Raw genomic sequence first — 23821 nt, 5'->3', positions numbered from 1 at the left:
CTTATTTTAAGATACATATTACTGATTTAGAATTGAAATTCAACTTTATCAATTATAAATAATAAAGTGAAATATAGTGTAAAACATGGTTTGTGTGTGTGTGTGTGTGTGTGTGTGTGTGTGTGTGTGTGCATAGCTAGGAAAAAATGTTCTTTAAACTCTTATCACAGAATGGCTAAAGAAATATGTAATTCCACTCACATTCTTCTAGTTTGCAGCATTGTTATGGGGAACATCTCTAGAAAGGAAAATTTTAAGTAACAGCTTTATTTAATGGATATTTTCCTAGAGTATTCAAAGGGGGGTGATTTTCACTGAATGAAACATGTTCAAGGCTTCCAACATGTGAACAAATGTCAGAACAGTCATACTAACTGAAATTGTCACCAATTGCTCACATTAACTTTTATTTTTATCTTTTGAAGAATCTGTCCCTTTGTACAGCTGCCCTCATGTACATACTGAGTAGAGATCGTTTGAACATGGATCTTGATAGAGCTAGCCTAGATCTCATGATTCGACTTCTAGAACTGGAACAAGATGCTTCTTCAGCTAAGCTATTGAATGAAAAGGACATGAACAAAATCAAAGAAAAAATTCGAAGGCTCTGTGAAACTGTACACAACAAGCATCTTGATCTAGAAAATATAACGGTGGGTTTCTTCTTTCTACTGTAAAATGAAAATTACTTTCAGAAAGTTTTACATTAGTCACAGCAGATGTGTGACTTTGGAGAAGTCATTTAACCTCTTGGTCAACAATTCGGCAAGTTCTTCTAAGGTTCAGCTCTGAGGATAATTCTGTTCCGTGTCTGAAATTCCTGGATTAGTCCATCTATATTTAGATTTTTTGCCAAATTTTCTACTGCATTTTGTCTATCTTTTTTTCTTGGGGGGTGTGTGTGTAGGCGTCAGGAATAAAGATTCAGAGGATTTCTGAGGGCCATTTGAGTATTCACTTACTCTAGAGTATCTCAAGGTGTCTGATTAACTCTTCAAGGGCCCAAAACTCAGAAGGAAGTTTCCTAGGCACCTGCCTTTCCTGGAGCGATGGCTATAGTAATATTGGGGTCATGGCCAGTAGTAACTCTTAAGTTCAGCACAACTCCTGAAGTTTAAGATGACTGTGTTGTTTCTGGTTGATTCCAATTTTCCTTTCCTCTGGCTTTTTTTACTTATAGAATCAGTAATATCCCCACAGGTTACTAGACCAAAGAAGACAATTGGTCTTGTCATTTTGAAAAAATAAAATTATCTGTTTATATATAACCTTTCAGATATTCCCAGTATTAAAACTGTATAAACATTGTTTTTTCTACTGCCTACTAAACTGAAAACTGCAGCATTTACCTCAAAAATTAGAGAGTGCTTTGTGCTCGCCAGCTATGACTTAGGGGTATTGCTCTGTTTAATTAAGGTAGAATAGGATATTTGTGTAAAGTGGGGCTTGAGGGGAAAGCAGGTTAACATTAAAAGGCAAGATGCAGAATTGAATGTATTCAGTACATTAAAGTTGGAAAAATAGCTGCTAGGCTCAGATGGTGGATAGATGGTCAGATTGTACCTCATCAGACTATTTGTATACTATGTTTAAAATATATTTGTAATTAAAATATATTTGTAAATATATATTTTGTCATTTATTTTCTTTTAACATTTTTATAGCATATACAGATTTTTTAATGATACAAAAGAATAAATTTGAGATAATTTTTATTTGCTGCATCATTGAATAAGTATACCTTTTTTGCAGGGGTTTCCTATGTTATTCAACATTTATAGATTCTTTCCAGGCATTTGCTGTTAAATATATATACTTGTCCATTGAATTTTCTCTGTGGTTTGATAAATTTATTAGGATGGTAAATAACAGTACAGTAACTTTCTTATATCATGTTAAGTCATTTACTTACATGATTAAAACCAGAACACAGTTGCTAATTTTAGGATGCCTCTTTTCCTCCCAACTTCAGCTAGTCTTGAATATTTTATTTGTTTTAAATCTTACAGTAGACATTGTTTTGTACAGTCCCTCTACACATCAGTTTTGGATTTTTATTAATTACTTCTTCCTTGAAATACATTGTTATTCCTGATGTGCCATGGGAAGATAATTTAAAATATTATAGTGTTTTCATCTATAATTCATGTGACTGAGAGTTAACAGTTGCTCATTAATATTCTGATTAATGATTTGTGCTTTAACTCTTGGAGAACTATTCCAGTTTTCATATAAAATGTTTGAATTGTAGGCTATTTTTAATTGCTAGCTTATGAGTAGGCTTTATGAATATAGCCTAAAACATCAGACAGCCCTTTTTATGCTGACAGAAGACAAATTAAAATCCCTTTTTAGCGGGCGCCTGGGTGGTTCAGTGGGTTAAGCCGTTGCCTTCGGCTCCGGTCATGATCTCAGGGTCCTGGGATCGAGTCCCGCATCAGGCTCTCTGCTCAGCAGGGAGCCTGTTTCCTCCTCTCTCTCTCTCTGCCTGCCTCTCTGCCTACTTGTGATCTCTCTCTGTCAAATAAATAAATAAAATCTTTAAAAAAAAAAATCCCTCGGGGCGCCTGGGTGGCTCAGTGGGTTAAGCCACTGCCTTCGGCTCAGGTCATGATCTCAGGGTCCTGGGATCGAGTCCCGCATCGGGCTCTCTGCTTAGCGGGGAGCCTGCTTCCCTCTCTCTCTCTCTGCCTGCCTCTCCGTCTACTTGTGATTTCTCTCTGTCAAATAAATAATAAAATAAAATCTTTAAAAAAAAAAAATCCCTTTTTAGCATACAAACTTAAGATTTTTTTGCTATATTAATTTCAAATTACTGTCCCCTTTCTTCTTTAACAAAGAAAGCCTCATTAGGCTTCAGTTTTATTACTACAGTGAGTCTTGAGCTAATATACCTGAATTGATCTTATTAAATTACTTTTTCAGGGATTTAGAATAAGAATTGGGCAAAATGGAATCTTTCTGTAGTGATGATTTCTAGTTCTTTATTTGTCACCTTTGTGTGTGTGTGTGTGTAATAGACTAACATAGTCTAGATCTCTTCTAAATCTATAATACTAAGATTTTTGCTGGTAAGCTCTTTTTTCTCACTTCTCGGTATCTGTCTTCAGTTCTAGATAGGCCAGGAGGACTTAATGTAAACTTTTATCTTTGAAAGGATAAAAGCTTTGGAAAGAAAACCAGGTCTTATCAGCCTTCTAATTTTGTTATGCTGATATTCCTTATTGCAGCAGGAACCAGACTGTTCTTTGTTGGTGGGTGTCCCATGCTTTTAAAAGGAAACACCGTAAGAGAGAAAAATAATGATTAAAGGCAAATCAAGAGAAAGAAAAACTCCAGTCCAGTTGTAACTTTGAGCTTTACTGCTCTGTGCTGCTTCTAGTGGTGGTCTCCTCAATCATTATTTATATATAATTTTGTCATGATAGCCACATGATGTATATCCAAGTTGCCAACCCTGCATACAAAGTTTAAGACTGGTGAATCTGAAACCCTGAAAGTAACAGGATTTTTATTCAGAATAGGTAAGGAAATACATGGAATAATAAGAAAAACAAGGAACTTTGCAAGGAAAGTAAAGAATAATGGACGGGGGACTCACTTTTGGAGAAATAGAGTTAGCTTATAAATATGTGGGGAAAAATGTATAAGTTTCCTGTAGTTTGAAAAACTCAAACCAAAGCAGTATCTTTTTTTTTAACCATTTGGCAAAAATGTAAAGTGATAACTAGTGCTTTTAAGGATTCAGGGCCACTGGTATGTACAAACTTTACTCCTGTAATTAAGTTAATCTAGTATAGTGATTTATAGTTCATATATATGCACTTTGATTTAGCAGTCCTATCTGTGCCTCTGTACCAAAGACCTAACAGTACCACCATTTATTTTATTGAATTGACAAATGGTAGACTACTTTTAATAAGGATTTTCTCTGTGAAAACAAGCTGGTGGTTAAAAGTATTTAACTTAAAGACTATTTTGATAGACATTAGTTCAGTTTTACTTATAAAAGCTCTATTATATTATAAAGAATACTCTGGGCTGGTAGCATGCAGTGAACTTTTCCAAAAAACAGTCTCTTAGAAGTGTTGCCTCAGGATTTTTGTCAAGAGTCAGTATTTATTAATGATGCCTCTCATTTTTAGACTGGGCATTTAGCTATGGAGACCTTGCTGTCCCTTACTTCTAAACGAGCAGGAGACTGGTTTAAAGAAGAACTCCGGCTTTTGGGTGGTCTGGATCATATTGTAGATAAAGGTATGACATAAACACGTATAATATTTTTATGTGTTAATTTTAACCTGAAGAAAATATTCTGTGTATGTACTTCAAAAAATTACTGCATCAATATAAAAAATCTTCTTTAGGAGCATCTTGCAAATCTTGAACTTTTAAAGGAAAGGCCATTAGCACTTTGATATTGGAGAATTATGGAAATAATTATAATAAAAGGCTCATGTATTTCAACATCACAGAGTTTTATAAAACTTAGAATAAATAATGTTCAGAGAGGTTCCAGCATACTTCATATGTGAACAGATGGCTTTTAGTGTTAGCTAAGGGGATAGATATTGAGGTGATGAGACCTGCTAATTTTATATCCATTTCGTTTCTCCTAGTGAAAGAATGTGTGGATCATTTAAGTAGAGACGAAGATGAAGAGAAACTGGTAGCCTCATTATGGGGAGCAGAGAGATGTTTACGAGTTTTAGAAAGTGTAAGTATGGACAACTATGTTGGGAAAGTTGTTTAATTTAGTTATGATTGTGTGTGGGAGACTATCATATTTTACATTAAATATCCCCAAAATTTTACTTTTGTTAATCCAAATTGAAATTGTTACACCAATTAAGCAGCCAATGTTAACAAGTTAAATAATCAGTTTAGTTTATGTGTTTCATCACTCTTTGGGAAACCTTGCATGTCAAGTTTGTTTTTATTTCAAAAGGCTATTGTTCTTTCCTTAATGTGGAATTCTTAAATATATTAACTTGTTTGTGGGAAATGATAGTTAGGAGCTGTCAGGTTTTGTTTTTTAATTAGTAAGGATTTCCTTGATTTAGCTATTTGGGTCACATGGTTTATAATCACAGCTTATGATAATATTTGGCTTTGAGGAATGATACTCTTGAACTGTGTGTGCTATAAGTATATTTGTTAATTTGACTTTTATGAATGATTTAACAGAGTTCAGTGTAGGGTTACAAGTTATGCTGCCCGGTATGTTTCAGAATAATAGATTGTGTATTGACCAGACTGGATTAGTAACGTACTTTTTGAAACATCTTTGGTAAAATAACCTAGTGAGAATTAAAAGTTCCTGAAAAGACAAAATTGAAAATTGTTCTTTCTAGCTTTTAGAGTGCTTCAAGTGCCTCAGATTAAATAGATACCATTTTTTTATTCTAAATGAATCCACTTAGGACTTTATTAGTTTCTAAGTTAGAAACTGCTCTTTTCTGACATTCAGAGTGATTGGTAATTCATGATCATGAATGTGTAGTGCAGAATGTGTTACTTAAGAGCAAGCAATTTCAACAGTGTTTTTTGATTTTGTAATAAAGGAATAGCTCTCGTATTTTAAATCTGGAACATGTTGGTTATTCCCTTAGATGACAAGGGCTGATTCTTTCATTCTTTGTCTTTGATAGTACAAAGAATATATATTGTATTTGAATGAATGAAAATTACGGATGCCACAATTATTTCAAATTTTTCCCTTTTAGGTAACAGTGCATAATCCAGAGAATCAAAGCTACTTGATAGCATATAAAGATTCACAACTCATTGTTTCTTCGGCTAAGTAAGTTTTACTTAAATAATCATGCTGTTAATTGGGGTTGATCAAGTATCTAACTCTGAGTTTCTGGTCAGGGTCATTAGATCGAGGTCCATTGTTGGGCTCCACACTCAGCAGGATGTCTGTTTGAGATTTTTCTCTCTCTCTCCCTTTGCTGCTCCTTCTGCTGTGTGCTTGCTCTCTCGGCTTTCTAAAATGAGTAATTTTTTAAAAAACATGTATCATGATATTAAAGCATTTGAGTTGACCATAAAGGAAATATGATTGCTTCGCCTTCTTTCATAAAATACTTCTGTCAAGTTCTGGGAACTAGAAGTAGTACAGTATAGTACAAAAGTTAGGAGTATACATTCTGGAGCCCGAATGAGTAAATGTGGATCCACCTTCATGACTCTAGCCCTGTCACCTAGGGCAAGTCATTCACTTGCTACAAGTTCTTCAGAAGGGGGTAATAATTACATTTACCTACCTGAGGTTGTTGTCACAATAAAGAGATCATATATATGCTAATATGTGTTAAACTATTTACGAAATTTTAAAAGATATGTTTGTTAAATATTATGTGTATGTGAATTTTACATATTTTAAAATCTTTTAAATGATGTTTAAATGTCTCATATATTGTGTAAAGTACCTGTTAAGGTAATTATATATGTAAAGGCCTGAACAGTTCTTAGCCTAGTAAGAACTAAGTGTTAATCCTTATTTTTATTGTAAATGACCTTTTCTAAACTAACCCTCTTCTGTCCTTCATACCTATTTTTCCAGATCTCCATGCAGGTCCCCCTATTTCACTCTCTCTCCCCAATTTGCATGACATCAGGCAAATGCCATCACCTTAGTTCATGTAAAATTTCCAGTTCTGACTCCAATCTTGGCTCGAACTTAGTACAACAGGTTCTTCCTGGTATCTCCATCCTAGTTCATGATATTTCTGCCCTAGTTCTCTGGCTTCCAGCCTATCCAACACAATACCACAGTGGCTTAACTTTTGAAAAATAATCCCAAATGCCAAATCTCTGATTTCTTATTGTCTTTGAATGTGTATCCAAAGACCTTGGAATAATATCAGAAGGCCAGTGTAGCCTGACTCAACTTCATCTGTTTTTTTAATCTCTTATTTTGGTACATTTCAAACATAGACAAAACAGTATGATAAATCCTGATGTACAGGCCATTCAGCTTGAATAATCACCACCCATGGCTGATCTGTTTCCATCTGTAACCCTGTTCATAACCTTTCTGTATTATTTTGAAGCAAATTACAGATTTTATATAATTCATTAAGTACTTGAGTATATATAACCTCTTAAAAAGAGGACTCTTTATTTTATTTTAAAGATTTTATTTATTCGACAGAGAACAAGTAGGCAGAGGGGGCGGGGGGGGGGGGAGCAAGCTCCCTGCTGAGCAGAGAGCCCAGTGCAGGGCTGGATCCCAGGACCCTGAGATGATGACCTGCGCCAAAGGCAGAGGCTTAACCCACTGAGCCACCCAGGTGCCCCAAAAGAGGCTGTTTTAAAAGATGTGACCACAATACTATTTTCATACCTTATAAATTATTGATTGCTTAATATTATTTGCCCAGTCAGTATTCAGGTTTCCAATAGTCTCAAATTTCTGGTAGTCTTTAGTTTCCAATAGATCTGTATGTTTCCCCTCTCCTTTTTGCCTTATATTTGTAAATTTTCTATCACAGTTAGTGCCCTTAAGTCATGTATTCTGGTATTGATACCAGAGTTTTATCCTCCCTTACCAAGAATTTGCAAGTTAAATCAGTTTATTTCTTTTAAAATGTCTCTCATATACTTTATGACCCCTGACAGGTATCTTCCAGAAGGAGGTAGGGGTGCCTGGGTGGCTCAGTCGGATGAGCATCTGCCTTCGGCTCATGTCATGATCTCAGGGTCCTGGGATCAAGCCCCACATCAGGCTCTCTGCTCAGTAGGAGACTGCTTCTCCCTCTCTCTGCCACCTGCTCTCTCTGCTTGTTTCTGTGTCAAATAAACAAAATCTTAAAAAAAGAAACAAAAGGAGGTATTTAATACAACAGTTTTCATCTCTTTCATCTCAGATGTTTTAGAAGTGGTAGTGGAGGTCATAATTGGATGTGTGTGAAATATCACTCTTTTGGCTCTTTGAACTTTTCAGTAGGACTCTGATAAATGCAGAGAGAGCATATTGAAAGATTAAAATGATACACTCCTGTTATTCTTCCCTCATTTACCAACTCAGACTGTGATTTAGTTCATTACTACTAAAGGCAGTTAACAATAACAGCATGGTAGTTCTGGCTAACCCACTAACATCTAAACACCAAGTTATTTTATATTAGACATGAGAAATACCTTCCTAACCATATGGTACATTTTAAGGAGAGGCTAGAGAGGCATTAGATATAGTGCAGTTTTCTTTAAGGGATTTGTGTGGTGTATATAGTACATAAGGAATCAACTGACTGAGTCAGCTTCGTGTCTAATAGACTTTTTTAAGTTAATGGATCTGGTGATTTAAAGAGAGGCTTCAGAAATACAAGAGTCACTTAAGGATTACATTTCCTTGTTATTTTGGATAGCAGCTTGAGAATCCTTGGGATGTAGCGGCCAGGTACCCTATGTGGCTGCCAGGAGACAGGTCAGTTAAATGACCTCATGTTAAAAAACATGATTAGCTCTAATGTTGATGAAGTATTTAATACCATCTATTTATGGTTATTTATTATGCATTATTAACATAAATAATACACTGTACTGCTAAGAGCTTGCATCTTAAATGAAAAACATCTGAATGAGATTCAGAAATGTCCCGTGTTAGTTCTTATAGGTTTTATCTTGTGTGGGGAGGGATGGTGGTAGGTCTGTTTTGTTGGACAGATTGGTAAAATGGGAACAACTTTAAGTAGTACAGATGTAAACTTCTGCAATGAGTTCATAATTTTAACTATCCTTAGAAAAATTAAAATTATCAAGTTTTCTCAAAACAAAATTTAGCAGTGTGTTATTAGACACATTTGGTATATGACTAAATAGTTTATACATTATAGCTTCTGGAGTAGAAAGAGGAATTAACTTTGCAGCATTTATGAGAGATTTAAAATGTTAAGGTCCAAGTAAATAGAAATTCTTAGTATAACTAATTTTGTTTAGCATAATAGTCTATATTTTGTTTCTCTTAAGAGCATTACAGCATTGTGAAGGATTGATTCAGCAGTATAACCGTGCTGAGAACAGTATATGCTTACCTGACAGTAAGCCTCTGCCTCACCAGAATGTAACCAACCATGTGGGCAAAGCAGTAGAAGACTGCATGAGGGCCATCATCGGGGTGTTGCTCAATTTAACTAATGATAATGGTAAGTAATTTAATTTTCTACATGTATTTTCACTGAAAGCTTATATATTACATGTAAAAACAAGTTATTCCCCTTGTTTCTTAATGTAGTGATTTTTTAATTGCCATTGTATAATTCACTTACTCATGTATAGATGTAACTACTTTGAGGGTTAATATTTTTAGGACCAGCCTGGTAGCTATACAGAGGCACCCAGGAGCCTAGTTGGTTGGGCAGCTGCCTCCTGCTCAGGTCATGATCCCTGGGTCCTGGGATCAAGCCCCGCATCAGGCTCCCTGCTCCATGGGGAGCCTGCTTCTCCCGTCTCCTCTGCCTGCTGCTCTGCCCACTTGTATTCTCTCTCTCTCTCAAATAAATAAAAAGTTCTGGGGCGTCTGGGTGGCTTAGTGGGTTAAGCCTCTGCCTTTGGCTTGGTCATGATTTCTGTCCTGGGATTGAGCCCCACATCAGACTCCCTGCTGGGCGGGGAGCCTGTTTCCCCCACTCTCTGCCTGTCTTTATGCCTACTTATGATCTCTGTCAAATAAATAAATAAAATCTTTAAAAAAAAAGAAGTAGCTACATGTTTCTGACCTTTAAGTTCTATGTTAATGAATATTGGTTATTAGTATCACATAGAAGAATCAGTAACAATTTTCACATTGTTAACATTTCTTACTTCAGAGTGGGGCAGCACCAAAACAGGAGAACAGGATGGCTTGATTGGCACAGCAATGAACTGTGTGCTTCAGGTTCCAAAGTACCTACCTCAGGAGCAGAGATTTGATATTCGAGTGCTGGTGAGTTGGAGTAACTGTTTCAGAAAGCAGTATTTGATCTATTGAGTTGATAAACTTCTTAGTTTGGGGTTTAAGAACCAACTATTTGATATTTTGTGGATTTCACTGGATTCCTTGTGAACACACCTTAATGTACAAAAGAAAGCTGTGAAGGTTTCTGTGCAAAAATTAAAAGTATAAGAACTAAAGTAATGATTTTTAAGAAGCGGTGAAATCATTAGGAAGACCATTATCTTACATACTGGTTTTTAACGATTTAGTGGGTGGTAGAACATTAAGTTTCTAGCTGTCAGCGGAAGTTACATGTATTATGTTGATGTGCTTTTAATTCTCACCTGTGGTAATATGCATATTTTAATTTTTGTAGGGCTTAGGTCTACTGATAAATCTAGTGGAATACAGTGCTCGGAATCGGCACTGTCTTGTCAACATGGAAACATCATGTTCTTTTGATTCTTCCTTCTGTAGTGGAGAAGGAGATGATAGTTTAAGGATAGCTGGACAAATTCATGCCGTTCAGGCTTTAGTGCAGGTAAGTAACAACTTCAAAACAAGCGAACACCTTCAGTTTGTGGATTGTCCAACTTGTTCATCAGTTGCACCTTTCCCTGCCTCTCCCTCCCTCCTCCCTGTGTGTGTGTGTCTGTCTGTCTCTCTCTCTCTCACCCTTACCAGTTCACTGAGAGGCACACTGGCTTAGAATTTATACCCTTCCTTACTTTATTCCAATGACAGTTCAACTGTAATAATAATCACTCCTTAGGCATTATTAGTGAAAAGCAGAAACAAAGCATATTTGTTGATGAATCAAAAGATTTTTTTTTTTTTTAAGATTTTATATTATTTGACAGAGATCACAAGTAGGCAGAGAGAGAGGAGGAAGCAGGCTCCCCACAGAGCAGAGAGCCCGATGTGGGGCTCGATCCCAGGACCCTGGGATCATGACCTGAGCTGAAGGTAGAGGCTTTAACCCACTGAGCCACCCAGGCACCCCAAAAGATTTTTTTTTTATGATTTTACTTACTAACAGCCATTGAGAGAGGGAACACAAAGGGGAGTGGGAGAGGGAGAAGCAGGCTTCCTGCTGAGCAGGGAGCCTGATGTGGGACTCGATCTTAGCACCCCAATATCATGACCTGAGCCAAAGGCAGATGTTTAACGACTGAGCCACCCAGGTGCCCCTCAGAAGATTTTTAATAACAAATTAGGAATGAAGACCCAGCCCCAATCCTATCCAGTTCAGGTCCTTCAAGCATTTACTTTTTGGTCTGATCTCTGTCTAGTACTTTTTGTTCCTAAATATTGGGCCATAACTTTCCCCTTTCCCAGGTGAGGGAATACTTTTCAAAGTATATCTGTAGAGTAATTTCCTGGCTTAAGAATTATGTCAGTCACCTGGGTGACTCAGTGGGTTAAGCTTCTGCCTTCGGCTCAGGTCTTGATCTCAGGGTCCTGGGATGGAGCCCCACATCGGGCTCTCTGCACAGCAGGGAGCCTACTTCCTCCTCTCTCTTTGCCTGACTCTCTGCCTACTTGTGATCCCTCTCTCTCTGTTGAATTTAAAGAAAAAAAAAATTGTGTTGGGGGGCGCCTGTGTGGTTTAGTCAGTCAAGTGTCTGCCTTTGGCTCAGGTCATGATCCTGGAGTCCTGGGATGGACCCCAGTATTGGGCTCCCTATTCAGTGGGGAGCCTGCTTCTCCCTCTCCCTCTGCCCACCCCCTGACCTTGAGCTTTCTCTCAAATACATGAATAAAATCTTTTAAGAAAAAGAATTGTATCAATATGTATTTAAAACTTGATGTCTCAGATGTTATAAGAAACTGATAAATTATTAAACACTAAAAAAAATAACTTAAAAAATAAAAATTGAGGGAATCCTAGGTGGCTCAGTCGATTGAGCATCTCCCTTTAGTTCAGGTCATGATCCCAGGGTCCTGGGATCGAGTCTGCCACTGGGCTCCTTCCTCAGGGTAACCTGCTTCTCCCCTTGCCTTTGTGTTCTCCTGCTTGTGTGTGCTGTCTCTGACAAATAAAATAAAAATCTTTAAAAATTTAAAAAAAAATTTGCTACTTCTGTGGAGTGCCTGGCTGGCTCAGTTGGAGGACATGTTGCTCTCTGTCTTAGAGTTATAAGCTTAAGCCCCACATTGAGTGTAGAAAATAAATAAATAAACTTAAAAAAAAAAAAAAAAGTAAAAATTGATGTCCCCAATACACCTGATCCCAGCCACTAAAATCCTCAGTTTACACTTCTCCCAAAAAGCTGCAAGTGAGTTTTTGTTTCTTATGGTAGGCATTGCAGTTTTTAACATTTTTTGCCAATCTAATAGGTTCCTAAGTACCTTTGTTATTTCTTGGCTTTAAATGACAATTTGCATATGTTCAGAATTGGTAATGAACTGTCTACTTCATTGTTTCTGAAACCCTGTTAATCCTTTTGGCCTTTTTGAAACTAATAATACCTGAAAGAAGGTAATCCACAACAACTTGATCTTTTTCTGATTCATAACTAGGACCCCATCATTCTCTTCTCAAATATTTTGATCTCAGGAGTTCTTTTACAGTATTAAAAATTACTGGGGACTCCAGAGAATTTTTGTTTATGTGTGTTTGATCTATTGATATTTACTGAATTTGAAATAAAAACTGAGAAAATGATAAAACAAAGACACTCCTTCCATTAGCCATCAGAGCAATAACACAATCACATAGTATGTAGATCCTGGAAAACACTGTACACTTATGAGAGAATGAAAGAAGGCAGTAGTATTATAGATCTGATTTTGACCTCATAGATTCTCTAGAGGGGTTCTGGAGATCCCTAAATTTTAAGAAATTTTAATACCACTTTTACATAAAATTCAAATTTTATTTTTTTAGGGGTATTAAAGTTTATATACCACTGTTCTCTATACTCAGCAAATTTTTGAGATCTACTTGGCATTTGCTTTGCTGGTGGTAGTTTTTAGTAACTTGGAGTTTTTCCCAAATTCTACAAGTAAATGCTTTCCATACATTCATCTCTGTACCAACACAAGGAAAATAAAGTACATGAAAGTAAGGAGTTCAGTGGTTGCCTTTTAACTTAGTTTTCATTGTGTACTTCCATTGTTAATAATAGTAGTTGAAGTCCAGTTCTGAGTTCTCTTGAGACCTTTTACTTTTTATTTTTACTGGTGCTTGTTTATCTCTTTATTTATTTATTTTTTTTAAATATCTATGAGAGAGCAAACAAGTAAGTTAAGCCCACAGGGCAGATGGTGGGGAGGGGCAGAGGGAGACACAGAATCTTTTTTTTTTTCAGAGAGAGAGCACTCACGCACAGGCAGGGGGAGCGAGTGGCACCCAAGGGGAGAACCAGGTTCCCTGCTGAGCAAGGAGCCTGGTGTGGGACTTGATCCCAGGACCTTGTGTCATGACCCACGCTGAAGGCAGACTTTAAACCCACTGAGTCCCCCTTGTTTATCTCTCTAAATTTCTTTCTGAAGAGGCCATTTTGCTTTCCCCAGTATTAGTTTTATTTAGTGTCCTTTCTTTCTTAATTTATTCAGTTTGCTCAGGCTTAAGAAATTTGCTATACATCAAGTTGGTATTTTTTGCTTGAATTATCCTGTCATTATTATGCAGTTTAAGGGCAGGTGTTGAGATTTGCATTCTTAAAAACAATGCCTGTATCATTAGTAGATATATTTAGTTTACTTGATTGAATCCCAGTAGCATTTATACTTTCCTTTTTGCCTTCAGTTGTAGAGCAAAAGTTCCTATTATTAACTTACCCTTTTATATTTTTATATATATATATTTTTTAAAGATTTTATTTATTTGACAGAGAGCACAAGCAGGCAAAGAGAGACAGGGAAGCAGGCTACCCACTGAGCAGAGAGCCCGATGTGGGGCTCGATCCCAGGACCCTGAGACCACGACCCTAGCCTAAGGCAGAGGCTTAAACCACTGAGCCACCCAGGCACCCCTTACTCCTTTTAACCAGACCGCATGCTTCTTAGGGTTAGTGATCTTAAAAGCAAACATAACTTTATATTTGGGTGCATACATGTTACTTGATGTTCTTTTAATGACCTTCAAAAATAATTTTTATCAGCTATTCCTTGAGCGAGAACGAGCAGCCCAGTTGGCAGAAAGTAAAACAGACGAACTGATCAAAGATGCTCCCACCACTCAGCATGATAAGAGTGGAGAGTGGCAAGAGACAAGTGGAGAAATACAGTGGGTATCAACTGAAAAGACTGATGGTACGGAAGAGAAACATAAGAAGGAGGAGGAGGAGGATGAACTTGACCTCAATAAAGGTACATTTATTTTAAATCGTGTATTCAAATTCAGAATGTTTTCTCCTTTTTTTTTTTTTTTTTTAATTTTATTTATTTATTTGACAGACAGAGATCACAAGTAGGTAGAAAGGCAGGCAGAGAGAGGCGGGGAAGCAGGCTCCCTGCCAAGCAGAGAGCCTAATGTGGGGTTCGATCCCTGGATCCTGGGATCATGACCTGAGCCGAAGGCAGAGGCTTTAAACCACTGAGCCACCCAGGTGCCCCTGTTTTCTCCTTCTGAAACATTTTTAATTCATGTGTTTTCACAATCTTGCTATTATTTTATGGCCTCTCTAGTTCAGTGTAGCAAGCTTTAGTATTTCAGTGCTTATAGGAGTTCTTTGCTGGCTTCCTAGCAGTGAGGAAAGGTCTGCCTTTTCTTCCTGCTCTGGCCTTTCTTTAATCACCTGAAAAGAGAGTGGTTGAACAATAGGACTCCTAAAGGTTTTTACAGTTTTGAGATTTTGATTCTTGTATGAGCCTCACTTTATAAATTGAGATCTATTATCATAAACTACGGTAATAGTTCTCAAATGGTATGTCGTGGCTTGGAAGCACAGTAAGGAATATACTGACGGAGATGTTACATTTATTATCTCTTGTCAACAACTGGTATTGGATTTACTGTTTATGCAAGTACTGCAGGATAGTCATTTGTCACCCAGGTTATAAGATTGAATAATGTTTAGCCTCAACCAAGCTAGGAAGCAAGTCCCAGCAAATGTCTTTTTCTGAGCCTAGTCTTGTTCTCTTATACCCACTTTTCCACTAATGGCATTAGTTCTGATATTGTAAGAAATTGCTGTTCCGTCTTCTAAGTGTTCATGTTTCCTTTGGCATAATATTTTTGGTTGCTTAGCAGTCTTTTTTAATAACAGCTCTGTTGGGGTAAGTGTTAGCTTGTGAGGACTACTGTAATGAAGTACTGTAGACTGAGTGGCTTAAACAGCAGACGTGGGTTTCCTCACAGTTCTGAAGGATCCGCATGTCAGGGTTGGTCTCAGGCTTGACTGTCCAAGCTTGGATTGTAGATGACCATCTTTTGCCTCTCTTTTTAGGTAGTCTTCCCTCTTTGTATATCTTTTTTCTAATTTCCTGTTATGAAGATGACAGACAGAGTAGGCCTCCACCCCAGTGACCTCATTTAAACTACCTCTTTAATTAAACGCTCTATCCAAGTGTAGTTGAACCCTGAGCTACTGGGGATTAGGAGCTCAACATATGCAAGGAGTGGGGCCATAGTTCAGCAGGTAACAAGGTAAAATTTACCTTTTTAAAGTGAATAATGGAGTGGTTCTCAATACATTTGCAAGGTTGTGTAACCCATCAGCACTCTGTAAATTTCAGAACATTTTCATCACCCCCAAAAGAATCTCTATACCCATTACCTTCTGTTCTCCCCTCCCCAGCCAGTGGCAACCACTAATTCTGTCTCCAGATTTGCCTTTTCTGGACTTCTCATGTAAATGGAATAATATGTAGCCTTTTGTGACTGGCTTCTTTCATTTAGCCTAATCTTTTCAAGGTTCAGTCATGCTGTAACATGTTATTAGTACTTAAATGCTTTTCATAGCCAAATACTCCATTGTAAGTGTGTACCACACTTTATCTAGTTATCAGTTGATGCATGTTCGGTTGTGTCCACCTGTGGCTCTTAAGAATGATGCTGCTGTGACCTAGCATTCATGTACAAGTTTTTGTATGAACATATATTTTTACTTCCCTTGGGTGAAAGTGCTGGATTATTTAACTCAGTGTTTAATATTTTAAGGAACTACCATGCTCTTTTCCAAAATAACAGCTTCATTTTACATTCCTACTGCCCATGTATAAGGGTTCTGGTTTCTCCAAATCCTTACAAATAGTTATTCATCTTTTTTATTTTAGCCATCCTAGTGGGTGTGAAGATATATGTCACTTGATTTGCAGTTCCCTGTTGAATAAATAGTGTCAAGCATGGTTTCACATGCTTTTTGCTCATTTACATATCTCTGTTGTCTTTTCACTTTCTTGATAGTGTCTTTTGAAACAAAATTTTTAAGTTTGATGTTCAGTTTATCGGAGTTTGTCACATTTGGTTTAGGGGTGTTAACTAAGAAGTGGTTTCCTAACCCGAGATCATAAAGATTTTAGTCCTTTATTTTTGTCGAAGAGTTTTTTGTATTTGTGCTTATATTAAGGTCCCTCTTCCATTTGCGTAATTTTTTGTTAATTTGTGTGGATATCCCATTTTCCCAGCACTATCAATGTTTAAGGAGTTCTGAAGAAAAGATAACTAACAGAATTGTTGGTGTTCTGGGTAGGATTGTTTTTTGTTGTTGTTGTTTGGTTTTGGTGATATACTGTTACAGTTTTGTGTTTAAATATTCTCAGCCCTTCAGCATGCTGGCAAACACATGGAGGATTGCATTGTAGCCTCATACACAGCACTACTTCTTGGGTGTCTCTGCCAGGAGAGTCCAGTAAGTAATAGTTCAGTATTGTTTTATGTGTCTTAAAAAGATATTCTTGTGACAACTTTGTACCATCACCTAATTAACTTATGTATTACTGTATTTTCCCCCCTCATGTTAAAACTTCCAAATATTTGGTAAACTTTTTTATAATTGCTTATTTTTTTAATTTCATGATTTTAAAGGTACATTCCAAAACAAAAGTTTAATGAGAAAGTTTTTCAGTGATGAATGAATTGATTTACATGGCTTTCATTGAAGTAAAAGCGTAATATAAAACCTATGTTCAGCTGGCTTAAGATGGAAAAGTATAGTCTCAGTGATATTATGTGCTCTTTGTCTTTAAACCCTACTGTCTTGTGGTAGGTCTCCTCCTGGCCCCATACTGGCTCTGGCTGCATGTCTCTTCTAGTTAAATAATGTCCAACAGAAGAAGGCGGCCTCTTCATGTCTCTTTCTTTTTAAGAGCAGTGTTTTCTTCCCTCTGGGATCGCTCCACACCCACTGTACCAAGTAGAGTTCCCCTTATCTTGGCCAGCATTGGCTCATGTGACTTTTGACTTACTGGCAAGGAAAATAGGATTATTAAAGATTTAGATGATGGTGATTTTACTGGTAGTATTAGTGTCCAGTTGGTGGGGTTGAGTCAGCATGGAAGCAGAGGGTTCTGGCTGTTGGGACAGTCATTGGGAGGACTTCTTAAGGGAAAGGTCTAGTGGAAGAGCCAGATTTTAAAATGAAAAGGAGGTTCTTCTCCGTAGGAGCCAAGGGCATTCAGGAGGCAAGAATGGAAGTCTTTTCTGTAGTGAAAGGGTTAGCTTCTCTTTTGTGTTTTTTGTTTTTCCTGATTCCCTGTCTCTTCCATATTTATATTACAGCCAAGCTCTGATCTAAATGCATAGTAGCCTGCTCCACTGTGACCCTTGCTGGCACCATGGCTTTCAAGAACAAGACCAAAGTTCTCATCATTGCTGTGGAGGCCCTGCAGGATCTTTATCCCCTTTCCTGAAATCTTTTCAGCTCAGTCCTTTTCCTTATTTCCTTAAAGTCAGAGATTTTAAGGGCAAATGAGAAACATGCATCAAGCAAAGGGAAAGAGGGAGACGCACGTCTCCAAAAAATTATGGGCTTACTATTTAATGACTTTTTAGGTATTCTATTTTGCACACACCCTAGTTTCAGTTGTGTTCTTTTTTTAAATATTTATTTATTTGACAGATCACAAGTAGGCAGAGAGAGAGGCAGGCAGGGAGAGAGAGAGGAAGGGAAGCGGTTCCCTGTCAAGCAGAGAGCCCGATGTGGGGCTCGATCCCAGTACCCTGGGATCATGACCTGAGCTGAAGGCAGAGGCTTTAACCCACTGAGCCACCCTGGTGCCCCAAGTTGTGTTCTTTTTTTTCTTTCTTTCTTTCTTCTTCTTCTTTTTTTTTTTTTTAATAAAGATTTTATTTATTTATTTGACAGAGATCACAAGCAGGTGGAGAGAGAGAGAGAGGGAAGCAGGCTCCCTGCTGAGCAGAGAGCCCGATATGGGACCTGATCCCAGGACCCCAAGATCATGACCTGAGCCAAAGGCAGTGGCTTAACCCACTGAGCCACCCTGGTGCCCCAGTTGTGTTCTTTTATAGGTATAGACATTAACATGATACTGGCACATGTCATTTTATCTTTGGCCATTTTTGTCATGTGAATGTCATGTACCTATTCATCGGTTATCTCTCTTTTCTAAAGAGATCATAAGGTCCTTAAGCTCTGGGCAATATTGTGAATTCATAGAACTCTAGGTGTCATTATTGCCTTGTGGGGGGTCATTATGATTACCTGCTCCCCCCCCAAAAAAAACTGGGTGATATACAAAATGTAAAGGAAATTGGTTTGCTGAATATGTAAGTGGAAGAGATGAGAAAGCAGGTCATTGTACTATAGTAAAGGCTGCTTAATGGAAGCCCAGGGGATTGGGTCGTCTTCCATTGCATCTTGGAAGCTGTATAGTTTCCATCGGGATTGCCCTTATGACATTCATCTGGTGCATTGCAGTGGTCAGTCTCCTCACTGGTCTTTGTCTTTTCTGCTCTCTTGACTCCATTCCTGAAATCTTGGACACTGCCACCACAGCTGACTTCCCAAAGAGCACATCTGATCACTACTCTTTACCAATCTTTCTTGGTTTACCATCAGTTAGGGAATCATGACTTTGTTTGCTGCTACAAGTAAAACTTGTTAAAACTGCTTCTGCTTTTTCTAAATCTGTCATACCCATTGGGTATTTTCTAAATTTCCCAGATAAGCCATGCCATTTCTCATTTTTTAAAGTTTATTTAAGTAATCTCTACATCCATTGTGGGGCTCAAACTCACAAATCCGAGACTGAGTTTTATGCTTTTCTGAAAGAGCCCCTCTCATTTTTTCTCTTTGTACCTGCTATTCTCTGTTTAAAAACACATGCTATGGCTCCCCTTCCCATGCCCCAGCCACAGTATGTTGGATTCTGTAGAGAATATTGATAGAAAAGGGTTTGATTATTGAGGGTTTCACTCAAAACCTCGGGTCTGTTCATTTATTTTGTATCATAGCAATGCAGTTCTCTTCTGAGTGGCCTTTGTAGCTACTGAAGCTACTGTTCTTCCTGCCCTCATGCTGTCTTCCTGGAATTGTTTAAAGACATTCTTAAACCCAGCTTTCCTTTAGCTGTGTAGTTTCCATTGGGATTGCCCTATAACATTCACCACTCCAGTGATTGATGTTACATAATTTAGCATATGGTTACTTAGTAACATTCATTAGATCTTTTCTGAAACTGTATTCATACTATTTTGTTTATCATTTCAAAAGTACATTGACAAAAAATTTTTTTAAAAAAGAGAAGGAGGGATGCTTGGGTAGCTTAGTCAGATTGGTTTTATATATGTGTGTGTATATAGCAGTGTCCTCTGCTGGCATTGCTGACATTCTCTCATGATACAAGATTATCTTTGGAAAGATCTGGTTAATTCCCAGCCTACATAGGAACATGAGGATTTTTATTATTCCATAAGCACCAGAGTACATTCTCAATTTCCCCCTTATTTTCTTAACATTGCTTCCCACCCCAACACACATATACTCAGCAGTGCATTTTATTCTTTCAGGCATTTTTCTGTATACTTAACAAAAGTAAATATGGATACAGGTGTAGCTTTTGCCAGTTTTACCTTTCTGAGCATGGGATGGAGTAGGGAATGCACACATACACACACACAAAAGCAGAGTTTAGGAGGGTGGAAAAGGCAATGGCATATTAAACAAGGAGGTCAAGGACCTTGTAGAAGTTTGGAAGAAGGTATGTGCCAAAACCAGCAACACAGTGCAGGGTGCAAACTCCTGTTTTCTGCCACCTGACCAGTATATATTTGATCTCTTTTCTCAGATCAATGTGACCACTGTGCGAGAGTATCTGCCAGAAGGGGATTTTTCAATAATGACAGAGATGCTCAAAAAATTCCTGAGCTTCATGAATCTTACTGTAAGTAGGTTCTGTGGTCATAAATATGATGCGTTAATGACTGTAGAAATGAAAATCCTGTATGGCTAGAAGCAAAAAGGGATTTTCTTGTGATGTATTGTTTTAAGATAATAGAAGAGCAATATATTTGGCCATAATAATTAACAATTATCAAAGCCACCATTTAATCTTAGTGTTTTGATTTGTAGTGTTCAGTTTAGTGAAGCTAAAAAAATTTAAGCTTTGATTTGATACTTGTTAAATATTAACTGTTACTTCCTCTTTCCCCTCTCCACGCTTCCTTCAGTGTGCTGTTGGAACCACAGGCCAGAAATCTATCTCTAGAGTGATCGAATACTTGGAACATTGCTAGCTGCTTTACCTTTGCTTCAGGTGCTCGGTAATGCTGGAGCTATTCTTAGACAAAGAAAAGTCATGAAAGAAGTCCTTGAAGATATACCAAGAACATTCATCAGTATCATTCATGTTTGGATTTTTAAGGCCACCTGATTTCTTCGTCATGCATTCTGCATTTGCTAAATGACAGTTACTACATCAATCTGCAACTATCAAAAATGAGGGAAAAGGTTCAGGCTGTTAACAATTCCATGCAGTATTTAAATACACTTAACTTTGGCAGAGTTTATACTCTCCCCTTGTTCTCGGCAAGTTCTAAGGGGAAAATTTGTGCTGCTGTTAGTGCAACTGCTGTGTATGTTGAGCCACTGTTGTCATGCCAGCCAGGTGCAAAGGCAGCTTAGCTACTGAGGTATCGAATGTTTTGAGGACATTCTAGACAACAGCTTAGTTCCTTTTTCAGGCTCATTTGCTTTTGCTTTTTTGTTGAATGATTCCAATCGTAAATAAAGCTTTTAATAATTTTGTGAATTTTTTTTCGTTGTTGTTCCCTGAACTACTGTCTATATTTAAAATTAGATGGAATCCAAAGACACAAGGGATTAATAGTATATTTTTTTATTTTTGATTTGGTTTGGGTTGTTGAACTCTTTTTCACTTTTGAGACCATAACCATATTATCATACCATGATGAATCGTAGCTATAGACACAAAACCGACAACAGTTTGATGGAATATTATGTAGGCTGATATGCCCTGTTTTAAAGGATGAAGCAAGATAGACAAACCCAGGGTAGTTTCAGCTTAATACTAGAGGAGGCTCTTGAAACATTAAGTTTTGAGGGAGGACTCTCTAGATATATTTTCTAATGTTCAGTACAGTCATATAAGGAAGCTAAAACACCAATGTGGAATTCATGTTTCCAGATAATGTGTATATTCTTCTATAGAGTGACAGGATCAAATGCATAAACGCAAAGCCTTAAATTGCTGGTTCAGAGAAGATCCTTTTTTTCATTCAGATTCTTAGTTCATAGAACAATGTGTTTGGAAAATAGTCATGGAACACACAAAACACATATATTTAATTTCACAACATTGCAAATCTTTGTGTTAATTATTATTCAGTCCACTGGTTAAACTTTTTTGTTGTTGTTGATTGGGCCTGAATACAGGCTTTCCAGAGATTTCTTTCATCAATACTTTTAAATACCTTTCAGGTAGTTATATCATGTTTCTTCATTGGATTTGTAAAACTTGAAGCCATAAAAAATATTAGTTTGGTGTGTATTGAGGAAAATAGCTTAAAGTCTAACTGTTACTCATTTAGACTTTGTTATTTCCTTGTATAAAGTGACAAATCGGGGCTCTTGTATTAGTGCCAGCTGTAATGTTTTTTAAATGCAGTGGCTGCCTTCTATTGTCTTCCTATTTTTGATAATGCAGATTGTTGGGAAATCTATAAGGAAGTAACTGATTCCAGGCAAATTGTTTTCTTCCTCCTACCCACCCAACCCCCACCCATCACCTTTTAACAGCATAGTTATGCCAGTGTAACTTGGGAAAGATTGAGGTTTTATTTGCCCTGAGTATAAAAGCTAGCTTAGCAAACTTTTAAAAGTATATCAATAAGTGATATTCATAAAATTGAATTAGTTAGATATATTTTGTTTAATAATTTTAAAGTGCATTGATATTTATTAATCATTGGATTTAGGAAGAGGGACAGATTTTTGGTAAAAACTGACTTGTGGCAGATGGTAAAGAATATTACAAAATGTTTGGATGAGAACAATCAGGGCGAACTACATTTTTCTGTTACACTGGTAATCATTTGAGAATTGATTTACCTCAGTGTTTAACAGTTTTTTGTTTTGTTTTATTTTTTAAATAATAACTAATTGTCAAGCACTGATAGAGATGCAGACTTTGGTGGGGGGTGGTGGGGGAGAAATCACCTCACCAGCTGCAGTGCATTTGTGTGTTTTTAACCCTCAGAGAACTCTGCATTTTAGGGTACTTGAGGCTGACTTGCAAATTAAAGTTTTAAAGTAACCTTTTTTTCCATTGTAAATATTTCTGTAAATACTACCAATTGGAAATTAGAACAGTAGAGTACTTTTCTGAATCCAATCCTATTTTTATTTTATACAGTATTTCTCAGCTGTGATCTTTGGAGCAAAAGCCAACGGCAGGAAAAAAATAGTTTGTACCAGTTTCATGAAGTATGTCTTTGGGTTTTTGTAAATAATTTTAACTCAAATAAAATTGCTACTTTCAATACACATGTTGTCTTTAACATAAATCTATTGAACTGTTTTGGAGGAAGAAGTCTCATGAATTTGATACAGCTGACCAAGGGGAAACATGATGTGTTATGTGACTTTCCCTTCAACATACACATAAAAACCAATTTTTGTTAAACATTATGTACTTCTCCATGTTCTTAATGCTTCTCTAAATGTAATGCCAGTTCTCAGAAACACAGGTTCATTGAGGATGATGACTTTCTACTTGTATAGTTATGCCCTTGATACATTTATTAAGTTAGCTGCCTTAGTCTTTTTGCCTGAGTATGACCCAAAACTTTTTTTTTTACTTTTTTACAGTTGCTTTTTAGTTGTTCAGTTTTCTTCTTGTCAGACTTTTAAGTTTCCTGCATGGGATACAAGTGGATTCCTCAACCTCTACTGCTTTTAATCACAAAACTAGATTAAAGGATCTTATGTGAGTTCCCATCCACTTTACCCCTTCCAGCCATAAACAGTGTATAACCCTGTTTAAGAGTGCAGACTGTGGATCTAGAAAGACCTAAACCATATACATATATTTGGAAACCAAGTGCTGATGTATGTTCGAGCAATTTCCCAGACTTTTATTCTACTTACTCAGCTAGAAGATGGTGCTCCTGCTTGCTTCAGGGTTGTGAAGACTCAGTGAAACTGCATGTGAAGCAGTGGCGCACTGTGTTCCAAACGTAGATCCAAGTAAATGGGAGCTTTCACCAAACAGTTCTGTTCGCACACTGTCAGGAAATTAAAATGTTCTCAACAATGGAGTAGACTACCGTGACTATTTCAGACGTTTGGGATAATGGCTTTCATATTGTTGAGGCCATTGGGTTTGGATACCTTAAACTGCAAGTCTCTAAAATTATTTTCAGAATTGTTAATATCTTGGTAGTGACTAAAGCAGGGAGAAAATGAAACAAACTTGAGTGATTGTTAAAATGTTTCCAAACATGTCCCTCCAGTTTTCTTACATTGGAAG

General features: G+C 37.1%; 1 protein-coding gene across 3 annotated transcripts in view; it reads left to right on the top strand.

Annotated features, from left to right (window-relative positions):
* Positions 1 to 22836, top strand: part of WAPL (WAPL cohesin release factor) — an 83763-nt gene extending 60927 nt beyond the window's left edge. For 2 of the 3 annotated variants that reach the window (XM_032312241.1, XM_032312240.1), the window contains exons 9-19: positions 426 to 653; positions 4146 to 4257; positions 4620 to 4717; positions 5727 to 5803; positions 8977 to 9152; positions 9816 to 9931; positions 10299 to 10463; positions 14032 to 14239; positions 16634 to 16722; positions 20120 to 20215; positions 20502 to 22836. In XM_032312241.1, coding sequence (XP_032168132.1) covers positions 426 to 653; positions 4146 to 4257; positions 4620 to 4717; positions 5727 to 5803; positions 8977 to 9152; positions 9816 to 9931; positions 10299 to 10463; positions 14032 to 14239; positions 16634 to 16722; positions 20120 to 20215; positions 20502 to 20567 — 1431 coding nt within the window. In that variant the 3' untranslated portion in view covers positions 20568 to 22836. Of the gene's footprint in view, positions 1 to 425; positions 654 to 4145; positions 4258 to 4619; positions 4718 to 5726; positions 5804 to 8976; positions 9153 to 9815; positions 9932 to 10298; positions 10464 to 14031; positions 14240 to 16633; positions 16723 to 17591; positions 17728 to 20119; positions 20216 to 20501 lie in introns of those variants that run through there. The other variant, XM_032312239.1, reaches the window with a different exon arrangement.
* Positions 22837 to 23821: the final 985 nt, after the last annotated feature.

The sequence above is a fragment of the Mustela erminea genome, chromosome 14 (genome assembly GCF_009829155.1).
Source record: "Mustela erminea isolate mMusErm1 chromosome 14, mMusErm1.Pri, whole genome shotgun sequence".
Taxonomy (NCBI): domain Eukaryota; kingdom Metazoa; phylum Chordata; class Mammalia; order Carnivora; family Mustelidae; genus Mustela; species Mustela erminea.
The sequence above is the reverse complement of the archived record's forward strand: the minus strand, read 5'-3'. Positions and strand labels throughout refer to the sequence as shown.